Source organism: Homalodisca vitripennis, chromosome 6 (assembly GCF_021130785.1).
Source record: "Homalodisca vitripennis isolate AUS2020 chromosome 6, UT_GWSS_2.1, whole genome shotgun sequence".
Classification (NCBI taxonomy): domain Eukaryota; kingdom Metazoa; phylum Arthropoda; class Insecta; order Hemiptera; family Cicadellidae; genus Homalodisca; species Homalodisca vitripennis.
In genome coordinates, this window is record NC_060212.1 from 12,472,044 (window position 1) to 12,495,095 (window position 23,052).

The following is a 23,052-nucleotide window of genomic DNA, read 5'->3' on the forward strand; positions in this document are numbered from 1 at the left end:
GATCTTCGTTCACTTGATAGAATGATCCCATATTTACAAAGTACTCATTCATTTCACTGACCTTAAATGCTTTTGGGGGGAGATTATTATTCTTTTTACAACAATATCGCTTTGCTTCCAGACACCTCCAAAAAGCTCTTGGATCCTTACAGTCTGCCAGTTTATCTGCGAAGAGAAGTTCTTTTTTGCGTTTCTTATAGCCCCATTCAATCTATTTCTCGTTTTTTTTATACTCCGTCCACTCAAACTCCTGCCTACTCTTTGCAAATTTGCTCCTTAGTTTATTCTTCCAATTTTGTTAACATGATCACTTCCTCATTTCTCCAGGGGGCTTATTTTCTTTGTCACTCTTTTTTTGTAACAAGAGGTGCCTGTGCATCATAAATATCTATGATCTTGGAGGTTACAAAAGCGTTTATGTCCTCCGTATTATTCATATCTTTGGCTGCTTCCCAATTTAACATTCTGTAGCATTGCAATTGCGTCAGTTATATTAAACTTTGAAAAATCTCTGTATGTCACAAATCTGGCGATACATTCTCTCTTCTTCAGTTTCAATGTACAGTAAATGAGTTTTATGATTCAGTGATGTTCATTTTTTCTGTAATCCGTTATAGTTGTAGCATCAATAACGTCACACCTCTCTAACTGCATTGCTTTATTAGTTATTATGTGATCAATCAACGTAGCAGATCTGGCAGTTACTCGTGTCGGTTCTGTTATGTGTTGCACGCTGTTATAGAGTTTTAGGAGGCGACGGAGATATTTGGTTTCATGGCAGGAATTTGACAACAAATCTATATTGAGGTCTCCTAAGCATACAACTGAGTCAACCTCAATTGCAATGTCTACAAAAAGTGTCTGAAACAAAGAGCCGAGACAAGTGTAGCTCACATGCGGTGGTCTGTACACTACGGCTACACAGAGTTTAACCCCTCTAATCTTGAGTATCAAGGAAATCAGTTCTATGCCTGGATCAACACTCGTTTATTTGGATCCGCTCAAAGACCATCCCTGTTTAATGTAGAGAGCGACGCCACCTCCAGTGCCAACTGCTCGGTCAGCTCTCAGGAGAGTGTAACCAGGTATCTCGTAATGGTCAGAGGGGTACTTGGACTAAGCCCAAGACTCTGTGACGCCGGAAAATATCAAAACCGAAATCAGTTGTCAGTGCAGACATCTCATCAAAACCCGTATTAAGTGAGCGCATATTCAAATGCGCAACACACAGGTTCTCACCAGTCCGTTTCCCGACACCCCTGGGGAAGCCGGTCCCAAACCTCCCTCCTGGGATGGTAGAGGGCTCAGTTCCGGATCCAACCCCAGGGTCAGAGGATCCACCTGGGAAGTCGTAGCCGCCGACCTCCCCATCAAACGCAGTGCCGCCGGGGATCACCGCTCCAAACAAGGAAGCCAGACGCGCCACACCCTTTCGATTGAGATGCCTCCCATCGCGGGCGAGATGTCTCCGCGCCACCCAACAGTTGGCCTCCACGAACATGACCCCAAAATTGTTACACATCAGATCAAGTTGTGTGTTGAAATCGTAGAGAGCTTATAACCAATGTCAGAGCGAATTATTATGCTGTTTACATATATTTTGGAATTTGGAAAATGAGTTTTTTTGCAGTAAACAGCAAATCAGCCATGTCATGGAGGGCCTCGCGCTTACCATGGCCACCGTTGTATCCTGGACCTCCCCTGTAACCCCATCCCAGGTCGTTCGTGCCAACATGGATATGAATTATATCAAGACTGTAGCTACAACATAGCTTAAACAATACTCTCTTTAAGTCACGGATTCGAGCGCCTGGATAAACATTCCAGAAAGGCTCCTTTCTCTAACAAACCAGGTCCTACATGACGGATCATTGAGATCACCCACAACTAGAACATTCTTTAAACTTAAACTGGTCAGTAGTCACGACATTATTAGTTTCTAGTGGGGTAAACAATATCTGTAGCGTTACATTTCTCTTTCTTACTGCCAACGGTCAGTACCCATGCTGTCACGAACACCCCAGGAGCAGCCAGCGGCCCCAGCATTTAAGTGTGTCAAGTGTTTCTGAACCGATCTCTGAGCACAGTGGAGCAACTGAGTTTTCTACACAATAACGTAGCTTTGGTTGGAAGGGTTGATTCAATGTGAGTGTTGAGTTGGCTAACTTGACTCCAGGAATCCAGGAGCCATGTCCGTTTGAAGAGATGTAACAAGGTCTGCAATGAAGAAGCTCTAAACAAACTTTTAAATTTTTTTGACATCAGAGTCATCCAAACTACAAACTACAAGTATAAAAACATTATGTAATCCAGGTGAAGAGGTATTCCCATTGTCTCAACAGGTGCAAGGGCGAAATTGAGTGCACTACTATGTTTCTGACATGATCTCTGAACACAGTCGAAGCAATGATGGAAGGTGAACTGGATCTGAACGCACATTGAATCAACCCTTCCAACCAAAGCTGTGTTATGTGAAATTTGAAAACCGTTATAAGGGGACCTCAACCAATAGAAGAACCACTGAAAAGGTTTCAAAATATACTACTGTAATTATTTTCAGCAACCAAGATCAACTTGATTCTGTTGTCTTATAGAAAATGTGGTGTTAATTTCTATTATATAAAATCACTGGAGCGGCTCTAAATTGCGAGACATGATGGCCACTACATCTTCCTGCATTGGATAGAGTAGCACAGACACCATGGCAGGACACCCTACATCCCCAGTGTCCTGCAGTTTCTTCACACACACTTGGTGGAAAAATAAGTTGAAGAGAACTGAAATGTATGGTAAGAATGTTTTACAGCTTACATTTAAAAACAAATACAGTTATAAATTCAACTAACCTGTATTTTATTCCCAAATGTTTCACAGAAAAATGTGGAAGCTTAAAAGGATTGTTTCTCTGTAATTTAATGAGGTAATAACGTTTATCACCTATTATGAAACATAAGATTATAAAAATAACAATTCAAATATATGTTATCATAGAGAACATTTAATTATTTAACCCTGTATCTTTTCAGAAACTAAACTAGTAAAGTTCTGGTTGTCAAGTATAAAACAAATCATTCATTGTTACCATAACTGAAGATATTTTTCAATGTTGGCCTTGGTTAAAAAGACTGCAACAGTTAAAAATATCCATGCAATCACGGTTACATATGGTTTAAGAAACATATACATAACAGATCTATATTTCACGCAAAAATTGCAATCAAGTCTTGAAAAATTATTCATTTTTGATAGTTTAATTGAATGAGTGGTTACCATATCCAAATTGGAATCTAAATCGACGATACTTCGTGGAATATAATTAAATTAAATGGTTCACTATACTTTCATTTAAACAATTTTTTTCCGCGAAAAACACTTTAGTACATCAATAGCTTCTCTTGTGTCTTTTGTTGACAGTTCAGGTCGATCACTCTCCGCCCGTGTATCCTCCTCATCATATTCAACTACTTAATCTTCTTGAGGATTGAACAGAAGCTAGTATACTTCCATCCGTTATATCTCCAAAACCACTACATCATCATTGAAGTCAAATTCTTTAAACTCCATTTCTTGGCCCCCAGTACTTCGTTATATTCGTTTCTTCTTTTACGAAAGTTTCGAGGGGATTTGAAAAAATTCGTTTTGTCGAGGTTTAGTATCGTATGCAAAATATCAAGCCCATAGATAATTTAATTCTAGAGATATCCTGTGCTAAGTAGACACTCAAATCAAATCAAATCTTTAATTGCTCGTCACAATCACACATTGTATGGCAAACGTTAGAATTAATTATAAATTTAAAACTCGCATACCACCACGTCCAAACTTACATAATTTTCATGCATTCCAGTCTCATTCATCCATCGCCAATCTCAACCCACTTCCAGCGCTGGAGTCAGTCATCGAATTGGGCGGTCTCCCAGTTAAACGCCAGAAACTCGTCAACGCTGTAGAATGCATTTGACACCAGGAAGCGCTTAAAACGAGCTTTTGACGCCTTGGGCGTTTGGGCGTTTGTAATAGAATTTGGCAAACTGTTGATGAAATGAACACCTGCCTGCGAAGGCAAGTGCTCATAAACCACCATTCTGTGTCTTCCAGTACGGTAGTTATCTTTGCCTCTAGTCTCATACCCGTGTATGTCACGTCCCCTGGTTAGGGCACATTTAGACAAACAGAACCAAGATGTTTCTAAAATGTAGAGACTGGGCAAAGTCAACAGTTGCAAAGTTTTGAATGCTGTCCTGCACGACTCTGAAATTCAACTTTGCGATGATACGAATAGCTTTTTTTTGCAATTTGAACACCCTCAGGAAATTATTGCCTGTACAGGCCCCCCACAACACCACTCCATAGGAAAGGTGAGAGTGAATTACCCCATAATATGCCGCAATCAATACCTGACTGGGGCAGTACCGGGCCAAGGACCTCAAAACATATATTCCTGAGGACAGTTTGGCGCACACATGGTCAATGTGATTATTCCATGTCAACCCTCGGTCGAGGAGTATTTCAAGGAATTTTGAGGAGTAGACTTCTTCCAATATGGAATCTGCCAACATGACGGCTGACCCACATTGGGAATCCATTGGACGCAGTGTGAAATTCAACACGTTGGATTTCGAAGAAGAATTCGTTTGAAGGTTGAGGCTATTGAAATATTGCACACAATTGTTGATATCAACAAAGGATTGTAGCTCCAAACCTTCTTGTGTGTTATCTCTGAAACAGAGAGTCGTGTCATCAGCATACTGCACAATTTTACCATGCAGCAGCGATGAATGTACGTCGTTGACGTATAACAGGAAAAGGATTGGACTGAGTATAGAGCCCTGAGGGACTCCATAACTCAGTCGAATTGGTTTAGAAAATTGGTTTGAGATCTGAACCACTTGAGTTCTCTGACTTAAAAATGATTTAAGCCATAAGAGCGGCACATCTCGGATGCCATGAGAATGTAGTGTGTCAAGCAGTATTTCATGGTCAATGCAGTCGAATGCTTTAGAAAGGTCAATACACAAGGAACACACTTAATGTGTGATCCTGACGTTCTAGACCCTCTACAACCATATCAACCAGACTCACTACTGCGTCTATTGTCGATTTACTTTTCCTGAATCCAAATTGGTGTTCAGAAAGCTGGTTGTTTTTATTTAAGAAATAAAGCATTCTCGTTAGAAAAAGTTTTTAAAATATTTTGCTCAATACAGGCAAAATTGAGACGGGCTGATAGTTATTTATTGAACAGGGGTTTTCTTTCTTGAAAATTGGATGCACTTTTGCAATTTTTAGGAGAGAGGGAAAAACTCCTGAGTTAAAAGACAAATTGACCAATTGAGTCAGTGGTTTCACGATATGCTTAGAGCATTGTTTTATTAACCACATGGATCTCGATTCTAGATCATTTGATTTTTTAGCTAGGAATTGTTGAATGATTTTATCGAGCTCTTCCTCAACTACAGGAGTCAGAGCCATTAAGGCTGTTGGACTCTGTCTACGCGTGGGATTCCCCTGTGGCAGCGATGGACGAGGGCCCCGTCCACGAGCAACAGACGCAAAAAATCCGTTAAACTCGTCGTCAACCCTAGAGGCATCACTCACAAGAGTGTCCCCAATTTTGACTGTGATTTGCTTGGATTCTTGATGTTTATTGTTAATGATGCCCCATACAGTTTTAGAAACGTTTTTTGAAGAAATAATTGATTTTGAGACATCATACGCTTTTGCAGCTTGGATCACCTTTCTGTAATTTTTTTTATAATTTCGAAAAAAGATTTTGAACTGTTCATTGGCTGTTTTTCTGTTTATTTTGGAGAAAAACTTGAGTTTTTCTCTCGACACCAGAATGCCTTTAGTGACCCAAGTATTATTTACCTTCTTTGGACGAGGTTTAATCGTTTTTGTAGGGCAGCAGGTGTTGAGATGGAAATTCAAACATTCATTGAAAATTTTAAACTGCTGCTCTACTGGGTGTGAAGAATTTAGAAAATTCCACTTTTCTTTTGAAAGGGAAGCGTTGAGGAGAGCAATATTTTCTGGCCTCGTTTCTCTTATTGTTTTGGTAATTCTTGGTTCTCTCACGATTTGTTTTATTTATTTCCAACGGACACACTCCATTTTTACATTCAAGATCCATAATTCAAGATCAATAACTACAACTTAACCTAAACAAAAAAGTTTCCCCAACTAAACATGTGAAAGACTGAAAGGAAATATTATACTCTATTGCAAGGCATGATATATGCTAGAATAAATACGTATATAAATGTTTTAACTATAACAATACCATAATGAAAGAACGCAACAATAAATAAACTATAATAATAGAGATAACATAATAACAGAAAAAACTTAATAACAGTAATAACAGAAAAAACATAATAAACTATAAAATAATATAACAGGGATATTCATAACAGTGTTTCAAAACAGCAGACAGTAAAAAATAACAATAGTAAATAGACAAACTATGACATACAATTAACAGAGAAAATGAACAAACATAGACATTAAGTGGAGGCATTTACGTTGGCACTAATGATAGCCTCTTGGCCATAGTGGTCTGAGATAGCTGTGTTGACCACCGACACTGTGAAATTTTCAACGTTTGTGATGATGTTATCAATAGCCGACTGTGTTGTAGCCGTCACTGTCGTTGGAGTTTTGACCAAAAGTTCAAGGCCAAAAGACCTCAACAGATCGACTAGTCGCTTGGTGGATGGATGGTTGCTGTCCATCGCATCCTCGTTGAGATCGCCCATCAAGACGTAATCGTATTGATGGTTAGTCAGGTCAGTGAGTAACACTTCAAATTTTGAAAAAAAAAAAAAAAAACTGATCTTCATTTCCACTGGGAGACCTATAAATCCCTATCACAATTAATTAATGTTGACCTGTTAGTTTGTACTTTGATCCCAACTGCTTCGAAATCTTTCGCGGTCGTTTCTTTGATTGTAAATTTTGTGAAAACTAAATTTTGTCTCAGAAAAATTGCTACACCACCTCCCTTGGAGGTCTGGCGACAGTACGCTTCTGCCAATTTGTAATTTGGAATTTTGCATAGTTCAAGGTTTTCGTTGTTAAAACCGTTCTCGGTTACAACGAGTATATCTAATTTCAGCTCCTCACACATCAGCTAAATTTCATCCAATTTGTTGGTTGCGTACTGAGCATTTTGGTGGAGTAGACTTAATGAACCTTGAACATATAATTTTTGATTTGTCTGATTTTGCCGATTTTGGTTTGTCAATTTAGTCCTTTGCTGTAAAGTGGGCCCCCTAAAAAAACTGAATTTTCTTTTAAGTTTGCAGAACCTCCTTTGATCTGCAGAATGTCTGGACTGGGGGAGCGTCTCACGGCGTCCGCGTAGGAGACATCCTGTATGCTAGCTGGCCGTTGAGGGGTGATCGCCGACTCTCCTCGCGCAGCAGCGGGCGTTGGCATGCTGGAGGTGGAAGCAGCCGCTGCGCGAGGATTCCCTCAGAGTCGCGGCTGCGCCTTCATTTCTGATTCACTCATACAGAAACGACGCGACGTGGGTACATCCGAACCGGCAGACAAAAGAGAAATGTGTCAGCCTACTGAGTGATAGGCTTCACTGACGATCAGCCGTCTTGAGGCGGTGGTACTGTGCCACTTGCGACTAGGCTACATACTGTTGACTCATGAATATCTTGGTTATCGAGCCAGGACGACCCGCCGTTTTGCGCTACATTTGACACTGTATTCATTTGACAACTCATTTAAACTATCTTATAATAGCATGACTGAGTAATATAACATTATGTATTGTAATTATTATTTTTATGCTTTGTAAATATTTTATTATGAATATTAAAGTATAATTTAAAATTTTTCCGTTCCCCAAATCTTGCTGTCCTGTACGTGAGCATAGATTAGCATGGATGTGCCTAAATATGGGCCTGGGAATAAGTATCGTTTCTCCTAAGAGGGCGATGATGATAACCTTAGTATCTTTTAGTCCTAAGAAATAAGAAAGGGAGAAATTACGATCGAGCCTTGATTCTATCACACTAATGCACTAGTGCAATCTAATGTACTTTTTGGATTACTGTGCCACACGAGACTACAGGTTGGTTAATTGTTAATTGCATCACTATACTGAAAAGAGTTGACGAGTGTATGGTAATTTTGTAATGTATCTAACTTTTAGTAATACAGTTTTCTTTTATAACGTTATAATGTTGGCAATATGTTTTGCATGCTGTAGCAATCATCCATAGACACCATAAATCGTGTACTTTGCTAATAAATATACTGTGGGCAGAATAGCTAATGCTGAGGTTAAACAAAATTTTTAACGATTTACAAGGTTAATTCGACCTTCCCGTTGGATAATACGAAACTTACAAATTTCAGTGTTGTAATTCATGTATTGGTTTTGGTACATTTAACACATTCCTCGTTCCTTCTTTAAAGACTTTCACTATATAAGATTTATTATATGTAAATTATTTTTATATTTGAGATGAAAACTTTTTGGACAGTATCTCCCTTCTTCCTCTTTTCTTTTTTCCCTAAAGTTTTGTTTGGATCGTGTTTGTTTTGATTCTGATTGTAAGTTTGTGACTTGGTTTGTTTATAGATTAATCAACAACGGCTGTACCTGTGTTTTTGTTTTACACGTTTCAGCTGATAAGCTATGTATGTTTTGATCGGCGTTTGATTGTAGCCTAAATCTTGAAGTTGGTCTGGGTAGTAAAATTTCAACGAGTTCAATAAATTTATCCTAAATTATTGTTTGTATGTTACCTTAATCAGTATCGCGCATGTCATTTCGAAGAAATTAGTAATAGTTACAGTTATTGAGCTATAATTATTTGACTATGGCAGACAATCAGTTCAATATAGCTCTTTCTCATGGAGCTTTGGCTGCATCTTCAGGCTGGTCTTTAGTGCAGTGTATGGATTTAAAATTTGCCAGGATAGCTTTTGGATTATATCTTGTCAATGGCGTAGTGGGTTTAGTGACATATGGTAAGTAAGTATTGTCTGGATAATATTTACTTTAGCCATGTTGACTAAAATCAGTAATTAATTCGTTTTTAATTATGAACACCTGTAAAAATGTTAAATTCAAATTTTGTTTCACCCACCAACTTTCTCAATCATCTGAAAGATCTTTTTATTTTTCATATTAGTCATTATTTTTCAGTATTAAGGAAAAACATTGTTCAATACATTGAAGTAATGTCACACAAGATTGTGTGATTTCATTATAGAACACAGGCAAACAAGGAATAGGATTGAAAAATAACACAACAAATTATATGATAGCCACCAGTTGTCTGCATCTCTCAGTTGTCAAAATTTTACAATCCATAGAGGAAACTAAAAGTATAGTATAACTACAAATCTGAAATTTGAGAAGTTTAGTTCTTCCTCTTTGGAATCATATAAATTTTATTGCCAATATATAATAAATACTATCATTACTATAGAAGTTATATAATAGGAAAGAATGTTAATGCGCCACATAGACCAATCTGGTGTTGGCACTTGGGCGATGGCCTAGTGTGCTGCATATGTGGTATATAATACTTCTATGGTTAAAATAGTTTACTTTAATTTCTAGTAAGTATTTGGTATATATGGCATTGGTACTTTTGGAAAAATCAATATTTTTGTCTTTCTATATAAAATTATGGCTGTAGTATAATAAGCGGCCACCACCTCAATTAATTATTAGCAAGTAGAATACGATTAGCGGATCCAGTTTTTATACGGAAATTATCGAATGATATTGATTAATTATAGCCTACCCATTAATATATTCAACCTATAATAATTAATTTGAACTGGAACTAAATCGTCAACACCAACTGGAAATAAATTTTCAGATTCTAAACACAATCAGTTCTAAAAGTGACTTCTTTAAAATAAAAAAAAGGTAGTTAAGTTAGGAAAACAAAACAAAATAACACTGACAATTTATTTTCTGTATCTTTTTTAGTTTCTAGATGTTTGTTTTGCTTTAAGTTTTTTATTATTTCAATTACATTTTTCCTGGGCAGAGTACAATAAGTGGACCCGGTTTTTATATAGCTTATTACAATCATCGATATCGTATATATCGAATAACACAAACTATTTATCAATATAAACGTATCTAAAATACTAAAGTAAAGTGAAATGTTTAAAATTAATAGAAATAGTGTAAACAATTACGTAATGTCATAAATAATAAAGGAATCATATCCATTAATAAAACGATAAAGTGGAGACTTTAATAAGTGACCAAAATACAAATGGGTTCCGATGAGAAAACCCATGATTTCCTTGATTCTTATCACTGGTATGTTTTCAGTGCGGTTGGCAGGGTGAAGACTAGATGAGAGTGCAATAATCGTGCATTGAAAATTAAATGAGAAGTTCTGTATGTGTTAATTAAATATTACTGTCCAGGTAGTAACATCACATTTATCAGGATTCAGTTTAAAACCTGAAAAATTAATATTGAGTATTCCTAATTTATTTAGGTAATGTTAAACTTGAAGCAATCATACGTTTAAGTAATCAGTAAAAAAGACACTCAGAACCAATTTAAGTCCATAATATCATTGACAAATCAGGTAAAGAGAAACGTTCCTAAGTGAAATCCCTGTGGAACACTAGAATTGGTCAGATAGGTCCTGTATGGGTCCTAAAAATTTAATAGTATATTGCTATCTGTAGGCCTAAGATATAATGAAAATAATTTCAGGAGGTTGTCCTAAAGGTCTTAATTAAGCAAGAAGATGCCTATGACTATTGAATGTTTTAGCTAGAACTTTATATAAATTCTATGTGTTTATAAAGTTAATTGAAAATAGCAGATTATAAAGGATAATTAAAATAAACAGCAAACTTTGTGGGTGACGTCAATCTCCTGTCTTGTAAACTAGTGTTGATATGTGAAATAATATTTATACAGCAAAACCGAGCTAATCAAGTACTAAAATATCGTCCCCAAAGTAATCTGTATACAATAGGTCTGCAACTTAGTTATGCATAATAGATGTATTAGTTGATTTCGTAGATATTGATAACAGGGCTAGATTTCAGCTTGTGGGGAAAGACATTACATTATTATATATATCACAATTGTCACTATTGCATTCGTGCAAACTAGATTTTCTTGTTCGTTGCCTTTTCATTGACAATATAGAAAATTTATTTGTGACTGTGTTTCTCATAATGACCGGAATATTCATTAATATTTAATAAAACAGGAAGAGAAAGTTCTCTTTTTTAATTGAAAAAGTTATAGATTTATAGAAAATACACTATGAAAGGGATATTTTAAACCATCCTCCAGAAAAAATGAAATTGTTTAGTATTTTTACTCTCTGCTAATGCTAATGAGTGTGACTTAACGAGGCGCAGCATTAATTTTTGTAATGAACTAATGTTCTTATCACAATAATAAAAGGCTACATTTTGCAAAACGGAAAGAACACAGGATTCCCCAGTAGAATGTTCGTAACATGGTATCTTATGGAGTTATTCTGGACTGATAAGAGAACAGCATTGCCTGACATGTCACCCGCATTTCTTTTATCTCCTTAGTTTTAATGTTATAATATTTGAAGATGTATAATTGTTGTTCTATCACTGCTAGTTCTTTTATATCTATGAATTATGTAAATGCCTCAAAACAGGCTTTGCCTTGGAGGCCAATACTTTGTTTCTCGGTATATGTATGTAGGTATGTATGTGTGGCATGAATGTTAATGTGTCAAGGTCAGCCAGTACTGATATACTATGTAATCACGTGCTATGCACATGATTATTTTGCTATGTATGTGGTTTACATTTATATTTGTTGTATATTTGTATTGAATATGTTGGAATGTGTGCATATTTATGAGAAATAAAGTTTATTCTAAAGTAAAGTTTATTCTATTTTATCTCCTTAGCTAATGGGAGAGTCCTCTACAGCAATTGTGGTTGCTATAAAGACAGAAATTGGCGAAGGCAAATCTCGGACAAGCTCGCACACATTTTTTGTATTTCATTGTATCTACATATTTCTATTTTTCTCAAAAAAGTATTGTTGATATAAAAGAGTTTTTAATGTTTGTGCACATTATTTGTTTTGTAGGTAACAACAGCTTGCGCTTGTACAAGATGTATACGGTGGTCAGCCAAGGAACTCTGCTGGTCGTCCTGCCGCTAATAGCCACACAGTTGTACATTAATCAGGGCTTTGACTACCACTTGGCTCTGTTCAACTTGTGCTTCCCTGTCGTTCACTGTCTAGTGTTGCAGCTGGCCAGGCTCAAACACTCCAGGGTACCGTTTCTGGAACTGTTACAGTGTATACCGCTGTTTTCTATTGCTTACATCAGTTTGATACATTTTAGGTACTACGGTTTATCCGTCGTGATCAGCTATACGATTTCGTTTTACCTGATCGGAACCACCGGGATGATTTACAGCACTCCGGCCAAAGATTTGTTCAACATTTCGATTCTTTTCGCAAACTACTTCACGTTAAACGCTTTGAGGGGGTTTTAAAAATCGGTTGCCTGTTGTCATAAAATAATGTTATTGTTGTTATGTTTTATCAGTTAATTGAGTTTATCAATAATTGCATTTGTTGTTTCTTCCGTCAATTTACATTGGTGCCCGATTAATGACTAAATTCAGACCTAGTGCTTTCCATCACCAATTCGTGTGTTCCCATGTGTTTTGGACATTTCTGTAGTACATGAACTTGTATTATGCTTTTATTACTGTACCTGACTTTAATATAGCTGACTTCCTCTGCCATATTGATTTGTGTTGCGCAGCCATGTTTTAGTTGCAATTGTTTTTGTGTTCAGTACTAGTCAGTTAACAACATAACAACAGTGTTCCTTAGTAATTAATGTCAAGATAGAGTTATTTATAACAGGGAGTTTATGAGGCAGATAAACCTACCTGATAGCAAGTATTTTTGTGTTGTTGTTCGTTTATTTTCTGTTCTTTTACTTTTTCACCATTTGAATCAATTATGGTATGGTTTTCTTGATTTCTTGTAATCTATAACATTTCAAGTGTCATGTGTAAATTGTCGAGTAAGTATTTCATTAACATACATTCATGGTGACCTATGTCCAAGGAGTTACAAACTGTTTTTTTAGAAAATAACATGAATGTCATTGGCTGGTTTCGGGTTTTGAGTCCATAATAAAACACACAAATCACAACTATGTATTAGCGTACACTGCTCTGGTTAATACAATAAGACAAGGTTTGTTTGTGGTGGAGTTTTTTGTTGCGTTTCAGTAGATCATTATACAGGGGTGCTGAAAAGTCCCGGGACGGTCTAATAACTTTTGAACTAATTACAATATAAGAACCAAAATTTACATCAAGCTTTTGCTCATATAAAACTATTATTTTATGTATTTCACCATGATATCCTGCTTATAGGGGACGTCCCGCTAGGGGTTGGTGAAAATTCTTAAATAGACCTGCTGATAAGGAATTTCCAGATAAACAATGCGATATCAGCGTTCTACAATCGATTGGGATATTGTCAGCAAACTGAAGGCAAACACTTTGAACATTTGTTATAACTGTTTTGGTAAGTGATTTGAAGTAAAAGAAGTAACATAAAAGATTAAGTGTCTCAGTTTTCTCTAACAACCAGAATGTTTGCATTTGAAAAATTCTGTATTTTATAATCTTTGAGTGTCCGCCATTTTGTAATGCGTCAACTGTTTTACGTAAGATTTTCGCCAAAATGTTTCAATTAAAAAGAGCTTTAATTTGATGTACGACTCGACCTATGCTTCTATTTAAGAATTTTCACCAACCCCTAGCGGGACGTCCCCCATAAGCAGGATATCATGGTGAAATACATAAAATAAGTTTTATATGAGCAAAAGCTTGATGTAAATTTTGGTTCTTATATTGTAATTAGTTCAAAAGTTATTAGACCGTCCCGGGACTTTTCAGCACCCCTGTAGAACGTTTGATATGTAAACACTAACCATAATATTTAATACATTTAAATTAAAAATATACTAATTACTCATTTATTACGATTTACATTCATCTCTATTAAGCCTTTGACTGGTGGGTTTTCTTTTCTCTGTAAGTGTCATAAAAAGTGAGTTTTACAGAGCTATTTTCATTACAATCCGAGACACTTTCCTTATTCATAAAAATCTCAGTCAAAAATTTGTCCGAAAGTCTTTCTCTTGCTATTTTACACACTCAATAACTACACAAACACTTACACGAGCTACTCTCACGCATTTTCCACAGTCTGTAATTGCACAAACACCCATGTTTATTTACTCACGGTAAACACAACAAAACATTTACAAACTATTAGGTCAACTTGTCAAACACAGTTGTATCAAATATAACAACAGAACTGTACAGAAAAAAAATAGAATCAGCTGATTACTTGGAACAACTGATTGAACACCGTCGTATGGTGGTAAATTGGACCTGAAAAAATAAAAAATGGCATACATACAGGTTAGAGATTATTCATCACAAAACATTATTGAGAAAACTGTTAAGTGCCATAGCACTTTCCACACGGCTATTGGGATTACTGCAGGTGGCATGTAGTGGTGCAACCAACTTCATTGTGGAATTACTAGTCAAAGGGTTAACTAAACGCACATAACAACCATGTTCAGTTTTATCCTTTTGAGTGTACGCACAATTATCACTGATACCATGTAAAAATCATACATTAAAATTTCTTTTTACTAAATTACTGAGCTAAAGTACTGCTTTATACAAGAGAGTCTTTCTTGTTTTATTACAGCTTCAGTTAAAAACCAGAAAATTATTGGTCAGCATAAATGTATCTATAATTGTTAGATTTGTTTTCCGTATTATCCACAGAAAGAAAGAGACAGTTGTGTTTTGCAGACAAAATTGTAGTGTATTCATACAAAATTTGTAATATGTAGGTTATTTTCGAGTTAATTGCATAGAGCATTAAGACAATCTCTGCAATCGAAAGGTCACACATTTTAGTTTTAAACCTCATTGGTGATGTAAGGAACGTAATACTCTTAAGTTAAGAACACAAACTAGTTTTAATTGACTAAGGAAATCTGAAAAATATTTTAATAAATAAGAGTTAATGGATTGTACTTCATCAAACAGTAATTTTAATAGTTTATGTGTAAAAAATTTAAATAATCAATGTCTTGTGCTTTTATAATCAAGACAGGACGTTGTTGCTTTAGTTGGTTAAGACTCTTTAAACGTTTATTACGTTTTGATTGCGTGCATGTTACTGTCAAACAGCTGCACCGATGAAATGCTCCATTGGATTGAATAATACTGTTGTACAGTTGTGTTGGTTGAAGAAAAATTGTAATAAAATGTACACACTTGAGAACACCTATATGGAGTATACTGTCAACATGTTAAATACTGAATAAATCGTCTGGCACTCTGAAAAACCAGTATGTCAGTCTACGTAATTATACCTACTTTTATAAATATTTTTTAACTTCGCACAACATATATTTTTGTAAACCTATATTTTTAAACTTACCATTGTATAGGCTAGTGTAATATATTATATTTGGAATATCTAATGTACTGAATTGCAAGTATATAGTAACGTAAGATACGGCTGTGATTAGAAAACTAGCTTGGTGTAACTGAATATTTCTAAATATTCCATTGTGAGCAGCTTCATTCTATTCTTGACCTTTAGTCGCGGTCACAGGTCACGGGAATCCTCGAGAAATATTGTGAACTATATATACTCTAGTTGTAATAAACTACTTAATCACTTTTAATGTGATTATTAAATACAATTAAATTGTGTCATACATATCATAAAAGTAAATGTAGATTAGTATTGTACCTACTGAAATAAATTGTATTACATACGTATGTAAGTTTTACGTGTGAAATAGTAAGAAACAACTTAAAACTATGTATGTTTTACGTCTTTGATTTTAGTTTAAAGTTCAGTGTTAATATTCTGGATCAAGTGGTACATAATTAACTAAAACTTTTCACCAGTATATAAATGAATATATTCTACAAGGGTTGTTCAAAAAGTAGTGGAACTTTGAAATGAACAAAATGAAAAAACACCAAATTGTATTACTTACATTTGATGGTTACTTTCTACATAATGCTTGTTGAAATTAAGGCACTTATTGTAGCGTGACACAAGTTTATCAATACCATTCCTGTACAAATTTTCCACCTGCGACTTCAACTACTGATTACAGTAATAAATTCAATGTAAGGCCTTTTGAAACTGCCTTGTTTCACTATTGACATGCTTCAACCCCCTGTATGATCGTTACTGTTATCATTGTTTGTTATAATCTTTAAGGAAGGTTAACTTTACTTGTAGCTTGTCTCCCGATAGGATTTTTCAAACCTGTTTAGCACAAAATTTGTGGAGACCAAGTTCTCCAGGATAGTTTACTTATGGCTGGTTTATACCTGTCAGTAGTACCTAAACTGGGTACAGCATGGATTAGTGTATCACTTTAATCCGGGCAACCCTATGGATTTCCAGAAATAGCACATCAATAAGTTCCTTCTTTGACATAGGTCTGGTTACTGTGCAGGATGACTATCGGAGTAGGTGGACTTCCTTAATGTTGAAGGCTTTTTAAAGTCTAACTAAGCCTGAATGAATATGGCTCCCCCTAAATGCTATGACTGGAAGAGGTTGAAACAGACCTAGTCTCTTCCATTCAAGCCCTTCTTTGAAGGTGACAAGACTAAAATAATGCTCGTTATCCTTCGTCATAGGATTTTGACAGTCACTACCTGGGCCTTACCATCCTAAATATGTGAGGTGTGGCTAGAAATTAATTGGACTGAGGTTGAAAACAAATTTTACAAATATTTACAATTTGATTTTACCCAGTTCAGTGTACTCCTCTTCTTCATCTCTACACCGTTCCATGAGAATTTTCCACTGTGCATAACAATGCTGCAGATCATTTTCCGTAACCCTGTTCATGACTTAGTTTTTTCTTGTACTGCATCAGCAGTCTTACAAAGCTCTGTGAGCTGGGGCATTGTCCAGGTAGAAAATTCATGACTTGTTTTTCCACAAATTGTTCCGTTTTCTCTGTACACGCTCATATAGGGTGGTCTGAATGCTAATGTAATTCTAATTCATTGTTTGGCCCTCCGGTATCCAACCAATGTACATGATCCAATTGATGTAAAAAATCAACCATCTTGGCCTTGAATATAGATTTTGTCATCCGTCTTTTTTATCATGCAGAAGCTGGGGATTTTCAATGCATCAATTGATGTTTTATTTCGGGACTGTAAGGTAAAAAAACTGTTTGCAGATTTTCCAAGTTTGAAAGAAATTTGATGTTTAAACTCTGTTCTTGCTAGATACTCAGCATTTTTCTGATACAGGGACAAAAGATTAACTGGTGCTTCGAGTGGAATATGTACGGGACCAGATGAGAGGTAAAAGGGGGATTAATGTGATCGGCCATATGATATTTAGCCTTATTGTGTTCTTTCATTGGCTCCGCCAAAACTAATCCAGTTATTTCCTGGAGCCACACCTTGTATATCCTGTCACTCTGGAAGCAGCGCTACTATCCGTTTAGGTTTAAATTCAATGAAGGGGTTCTTTAACTTCTTGTTCTAAGTAAATAGAACAGAAAAAAAGAACAAAACTTGATCACCACGGCTTTGTCTCCCAAACTCCTTGAAATTTGGGGGAAATGTTCTGAAAGTGATGTAATCATGAAGCGACAATTTTATGAATTTTGTTCTTAATTTTCATTACCAGTTTACCGTCAGTCACAAGGCTAGACTTAGCACTGTGGTCCTCATTGTTAACATTTTTTAACTCATTGCCTCACCCATTGTTCTTTTTCCGAACACACCACAAAATTGGTGATAAATATCAATTGGTTTGAGCTTTTTTTCTATCAAAATCCTAATCACAGAATATACCTCAAAAGTGGCGGGATTTTCTATTTTACGCGCATTAGGGGGCAAAGAAGGGTGGAAACAATCAACATGCTACCACAGATGGATGTGTACTGAGTTGGAACGTTTTGACTCATAGATTCCTAGCACCACATACTACCGCTATAGTCCAAAACGTCCAGGATGTATTGCTTTATGGACAGCCCTTGTAAGTAAATTACTATAAATAAATAGTAACGTGTAGCACAAACTGCCACTAATGTGAGCACAGTACGAAAAGGTGGTAAGGTTATAGATTAATCGGTTTGTTGTTTGCTTCGTGCTTATTTTAAAATCTGTTATAAAAGCCTGCATTTAATGTTACGTGTTAGTGGTAGACGATAGAGTGGTTCAATTTTCAACTTTCATTTTAAACACTTGTCAGTAATGAGGTGCTTTGTATTGTATAAGTACACTACCTAATTTTTGTGAATCCCTCTAAGAAAGAAATCATAAACTGTGTAGCCATAACATTTTGATTCATTAAGTTCTTAGTTCACTTTATTACTCAAACGGTTTTATGAATTGGAACTAAATTGTAACCTCAGTGGAGGCAAGAAGGAAAAAGTTCATTTAAATTAACTCAGCTTACTTCATTTAGTTTTTTAGAACAAATCAACCGAATTGCAGTCATTTCAAATTTTAAAGACAAAATTTAGCTTGATTACTGTTTCTTTCACTTTTAATATAAAAATATAATGACTGCTTTTAAAATGTTTGTCTACAGTGTTAATAGCGATAATTAATAACTTTAAATTTATTAATCTCACATTCATTATTTTTTTACTAATTCTGATAAAAAAAGACTAACATTTTTGTGTGTTAATTTCATGATAATTAATTTACTAATGCTAATTGAAATAAATGTTAAAAAATTATATGAAGCCACATTGTATTAATAAATAGTCTATTTATACTTTTTTTTAAAGAAATATGAATATGCCAGCAATTATGGAAATTAAAAAATATAAATAATTGCTTGTGCATACCTCAAGACACATTTGCCGTCAGTGAGAAATAAAACTCTCTCTAGTTACAAATGTGTACTCTCTCTAGAATTCACCAAATACTATCTAGAACCCATGTAATATTTCTCTGAATAAGCAAATTTATTACATATAGGAAGTCACAATAAAACATATTGATAACAAATTTAATTTTTAGCTTATGAATGTATTACAAGACACATTTTACTCTTTAAAAAATTGATCTTTAACATTTTGAAGTTTGCAATATTCTTTCCTGGATTGCATTTATTTTGTTACAGCATTGCATTTTTGTAACATTCTGTTGTCTAAACTTGTTTTCAGGAAATTTGGTCACACCATTTTTAAAAATTTTTTTATTTTTAAAGATTTAATTGTTAGTTTAGTGTTAAATAACTTAGGCTATACAAATAATTAGAATAATATTCTACTTAAACTAGTCAAATTAACAAAAATCTCCTTGTGGTAAAATTACCTGTACTTGAGAAACAAAAGAATTTTATTTGCAATTAGAATATCAACCCTTACATATTAAAACATTCAAGAATTTAAAACATCCTGTATTTTTATAGCATTTTGTATTAGTATACAATAGTTGGAAAATTTCAAATTGCTGTATACTTTTAGGTATTATTAGTTATATTAATGCGTATATCTAATTTGTAATTCACACTTGACCCATTTCCCCAAATTAAAATGTTTTGACATCGGGTTTACTGTACTGGAAAACTAACTTAAACAGCATTTTAAATTTGTGTTCTTTTTTTATTTTTCGTTTTGACACTTAATTTATTCAACGTTTAATTGACTCCTATAGACTGAGCATGAGTGGTGCCTTATTTGTAAGAGAACTAACCAATGTTGTTCACCACCTACTTTGTATTGATACTGTATTTATGTTTTAAAATTGTAAATATATAGTCTTAATATATTCTAAGTCTTTTTACTCTTACCTTCCTTTCTTTGAAGTAGAAAAAGTTATCATTTTTAGTATTTAACGAGGATACAGGTGAGGCAGACCGCGATGTGTAATGGCTGATCCAAAAAACCTACCTTCTCCGTTTTAACAAAAATTCCCATATTTTGATCCCAAAGAATTTGGAAAATAATATTTAACACAGAAAAAACCACAAAATGGCACTTTTGGGCGGGCGGAGTGGTAGGTTTTATTTTTGAAGGATTTTCAAATGTAAAGATAAGTCGGATCGTACCTCATTTCAATAACATCAAAGTTGTACTGCTTTACAGTTACCTCATTAAAAGTTTTACAAAATTAAAATATTTATCCAAGGTTAACAAAGAAGGGTTTTCTAAAAATATGTTACAGTTGTCAATTTTCCAATTTTAAAAAAAAGTCTAAATTTAGGATATTTCAAACTTGTTGTACAACCTAAAAATATCAAATAGTGAGGTATGACTTTCATCACACCTATCAATAGCTTAAAAACAAATTTGTTTTGTATTTTTAAAGTTTGGCTTTGTCTTAGATGGTTGAGAAATGGCACCAAAAATACTAATTTTCACGATCTCTAATCTTTAAAATTTGGTATGGCTCAACCTAACTTTACGTTAAACATAAAAAAAGTGGAAAAATTATTTTTCTGAATTCTTTGGAGTCGAAATATGGGGGTTTTTGTTCAAATGATTGTAGGTTTCTCGGTTCAGACATAATACATCACGTATTGGTCCTTCCTCATCCTGTATAAACTTTCCTGTTTTGATCAAACAGGTACAAACTATTACTGAACTGTTGAAGTTATGAGTGGGTCTAGTTGGCTCCTAGTCACCTATTGTTGTCTGGGTGTCGTGTGATCAAGTTACACCTTCACTAAAACACATTATATTCTTCTTTGTTCTTTTAATAGAGTATTTGTTTGAGCTTGGTGTTCTCCAGTTATGGTTTCTAGACGAGCGTTGTGAATTCAAGACTGAAGATTTTATTTGTTGTTGAAATAGTTTTAATATTAAATGCAATAGACTTCAGTGTTGTAAACTTACATCAGCAAATAACACCTATTGTATTAACAAGTAATACTAACAGTATATTTTAAAACCTGCAGTACAATTTAATAACAACAGTAAAAACAATAGCAACATCTCTAATTAAAATATATTAAAAAAATTAATACATTAAAATGTTATAAATAAAATAAATGTACTAGTATCACAGTTACAAACAAAACTCCTGCTTATTGGGAGTTCAAATTGATCAATATTTATGGTCCAAGCTTCTTATTTTAATTTCAAGAAGACTTTTATTCCGATATTTAAATGATTATTGTTACTTTTTTAAGTTTATATATATATATATATATATATATATATATATATATATATATATCTCGCCTAAAAGTATAGCTCAGCATATTCAAGTTTCTTAAATGATGATAAGCACATTAGTTTTTAATGTATATCGTACATTATGTATATACATTACATATATTACTTTTTTCTGTTTCATAAATTCTTTGCTGGAGTTCTTATTTTTACCCTGTAGTGTAATGGCACAGAACAAGTGTAAGAAATGCATATATCCTGTATCAGCTTATCTTTACTTCCATAGTGTTTTTAACTTTCATGAAAAATATGTAATTTTGGAATAAATAATTAATCTGATTCATAGAGCAAGTGTTGAGTATGTTGAATGAGAATGAAACTATAATTCTGTGAAAAAAAAACCGATAAATTATTGAAAAGTGAAAGAAGAAGAAGTTCTAAGTAGGTACTTACTTGTCTAACTTTATGCATTTTGTATCAGAACTCGTGCAAAAACATAAAAATAAGGCTTTTGCTCTATACATGTTAATAAACTTCACTTAAATTATTTATGTTATGTGATGATTTAGATTTAGTTAATAAACTATCAGTTCAGGGGCGGATTTAGCATAAAGCTAGGGGTCGCCCAGGGCCCAGGGGTTCTGGGTCCTCCTCTGAAAAATTAAAAAATGCACATTTAAACACGTTTTGGAGTATAAAATTAACTTTTTACAAAACAAAAATTAAATGCATTTTTGGAAAATATTTGGGGAGGTGTTATGACCCCCGTCTAAATCCGCCACTGTAACAGATTTGTCCTACAATTACAATAAATTACAACTTAATGGCGTTCTAGCTGTACTCCAAGGAGTGGTGAATGAAGAGATCTTGAAGAAAGTGGTGACAGATTTGAATTGGTTGTGTTACATGTTTTGTTTACCACTCATTGTGGCTGAGCTGTACAGATTGTCCGGTGCAGACGTGGATACCGTGATCTACGCTGTGTTGCCCCTCTGCATACTGTTCACCTACAACATTATCGCCCTGGACTTTTACAACATGGCTTGTATCTACGGTGTACTGGTTACCACCAGTCCTCCTCTGGGCACCATGGTGGCTCTGTCCTACGCGCTGATGTACGTCTTCAGCAGAGATGTTCCTCATGTGGTCGTCGACAACGTACCCTGTCCACTTTGTCAATATTGTTTAGCCGTGATCAACTTGCTCACGGTCTGCATGTTGTTAAGTGAACGGCAAAAGAAATACAGCTGATGGTAAAAATATCATTGTGTTCAATTAGTCAGGGGCGGACTCGGACGGGGTTATGTGAGGGGCAAATTATAAATTAAACTGGAATGACATATAATGCATGTATATGCATTTTTAGTACTACTAAAGTACACCAACAAAGTATGTTTTTTTTAATGTTTTTGTGTGCTTAAAGATTTTAACTTTATACTTTTGAGTATAACTTTTAAAGCACGATTTTGTGGATAAAGTTTATTTTTAAAATAAGCTGAAACAATTTTTCCTCATTTGTTAACTATAAAACAGAAATTTCAGTTGTCATATTGAAATGAATAACAGAAATTGCAAAGGTCTCTTAAATTATTTTTGTATTTGTAATATTATGGTTACATTATTATATTATCCATTTACCAAGATTGTTGTCACAATGCTCCAAAATAAGAATTTATAAAACAATCATTCAACCAGTCCTAATGTATGGAAGTGAAACATGGACATTAACGAAGAAAAATGAGGGGCGGTTGATTGTTTTTGAGAATAAAGTTCTCCGAAAAATATTTGGACCAATATGTGATGAAGGGTTGTGGCGAATAAGAAAAAATAGAGAATTACGCAATGTATA

General features: G+C 34.6%; 1 protein-coding gene across 2 annotated transcripts; it reads left to right on the plus strand.

Annotated features, from left to right (window-relative positions):
- Positions 1 to 8,567: 8,567 nt before the first annotated feature.
- On the plus strand, positions 8,568 to 22,465 carry LOC124364111. 2 transcript variants are annotated; one of them, XM_046819311.1, is made up of 2 exons: positions 8,568 to 8,994; positions 22,039 to 22,465. In XM_046819311.1, the coding sequence occupies exons 1-2, from the start codon at positions 8,844 to 8,846 to the stop codon at positions 22,452 to 22,454; spliced, it is 567 nt and encodes a 188-aa protein (XP_046675267.1). In that variant the 5' UTR covers positions 8,568 to 8,843; the 3' UTR covers positions 22,455 to 22,465. The 2 variants fall into 2 exon arrangements, with proteins under 2 accessions (XP_046675267.1, XP_046675268.1); XM_046819312.1 differs by lacking the exon at positions 22,039 to 22,465 and adding an exon at positions 12,101 to 12,934 and having other exon boundaries at positions 8,577 to 8,994.
- The last annotated feature ends 587 nt before the right edge of the window (positions 22,466 to 23,052 follow it).

Bases quoted from the DNA above. Each gene is read 5' to 3' on its own strand.
- LOC124364111 (XM_046819311.1), top strand. From the start codon at position 8,844: ATGGCAGACAATCAGTTCAATATAGCTCTTTCTCATGGAGCTTTGGCT. The intron at 8,995-22,038 runs GTAAGTAAGTAT...ATGGCGTTCTAG, and splicing joins AGTGGGTTTAGTGACATATG to CTGTACTCCAAGGAGTGGTG.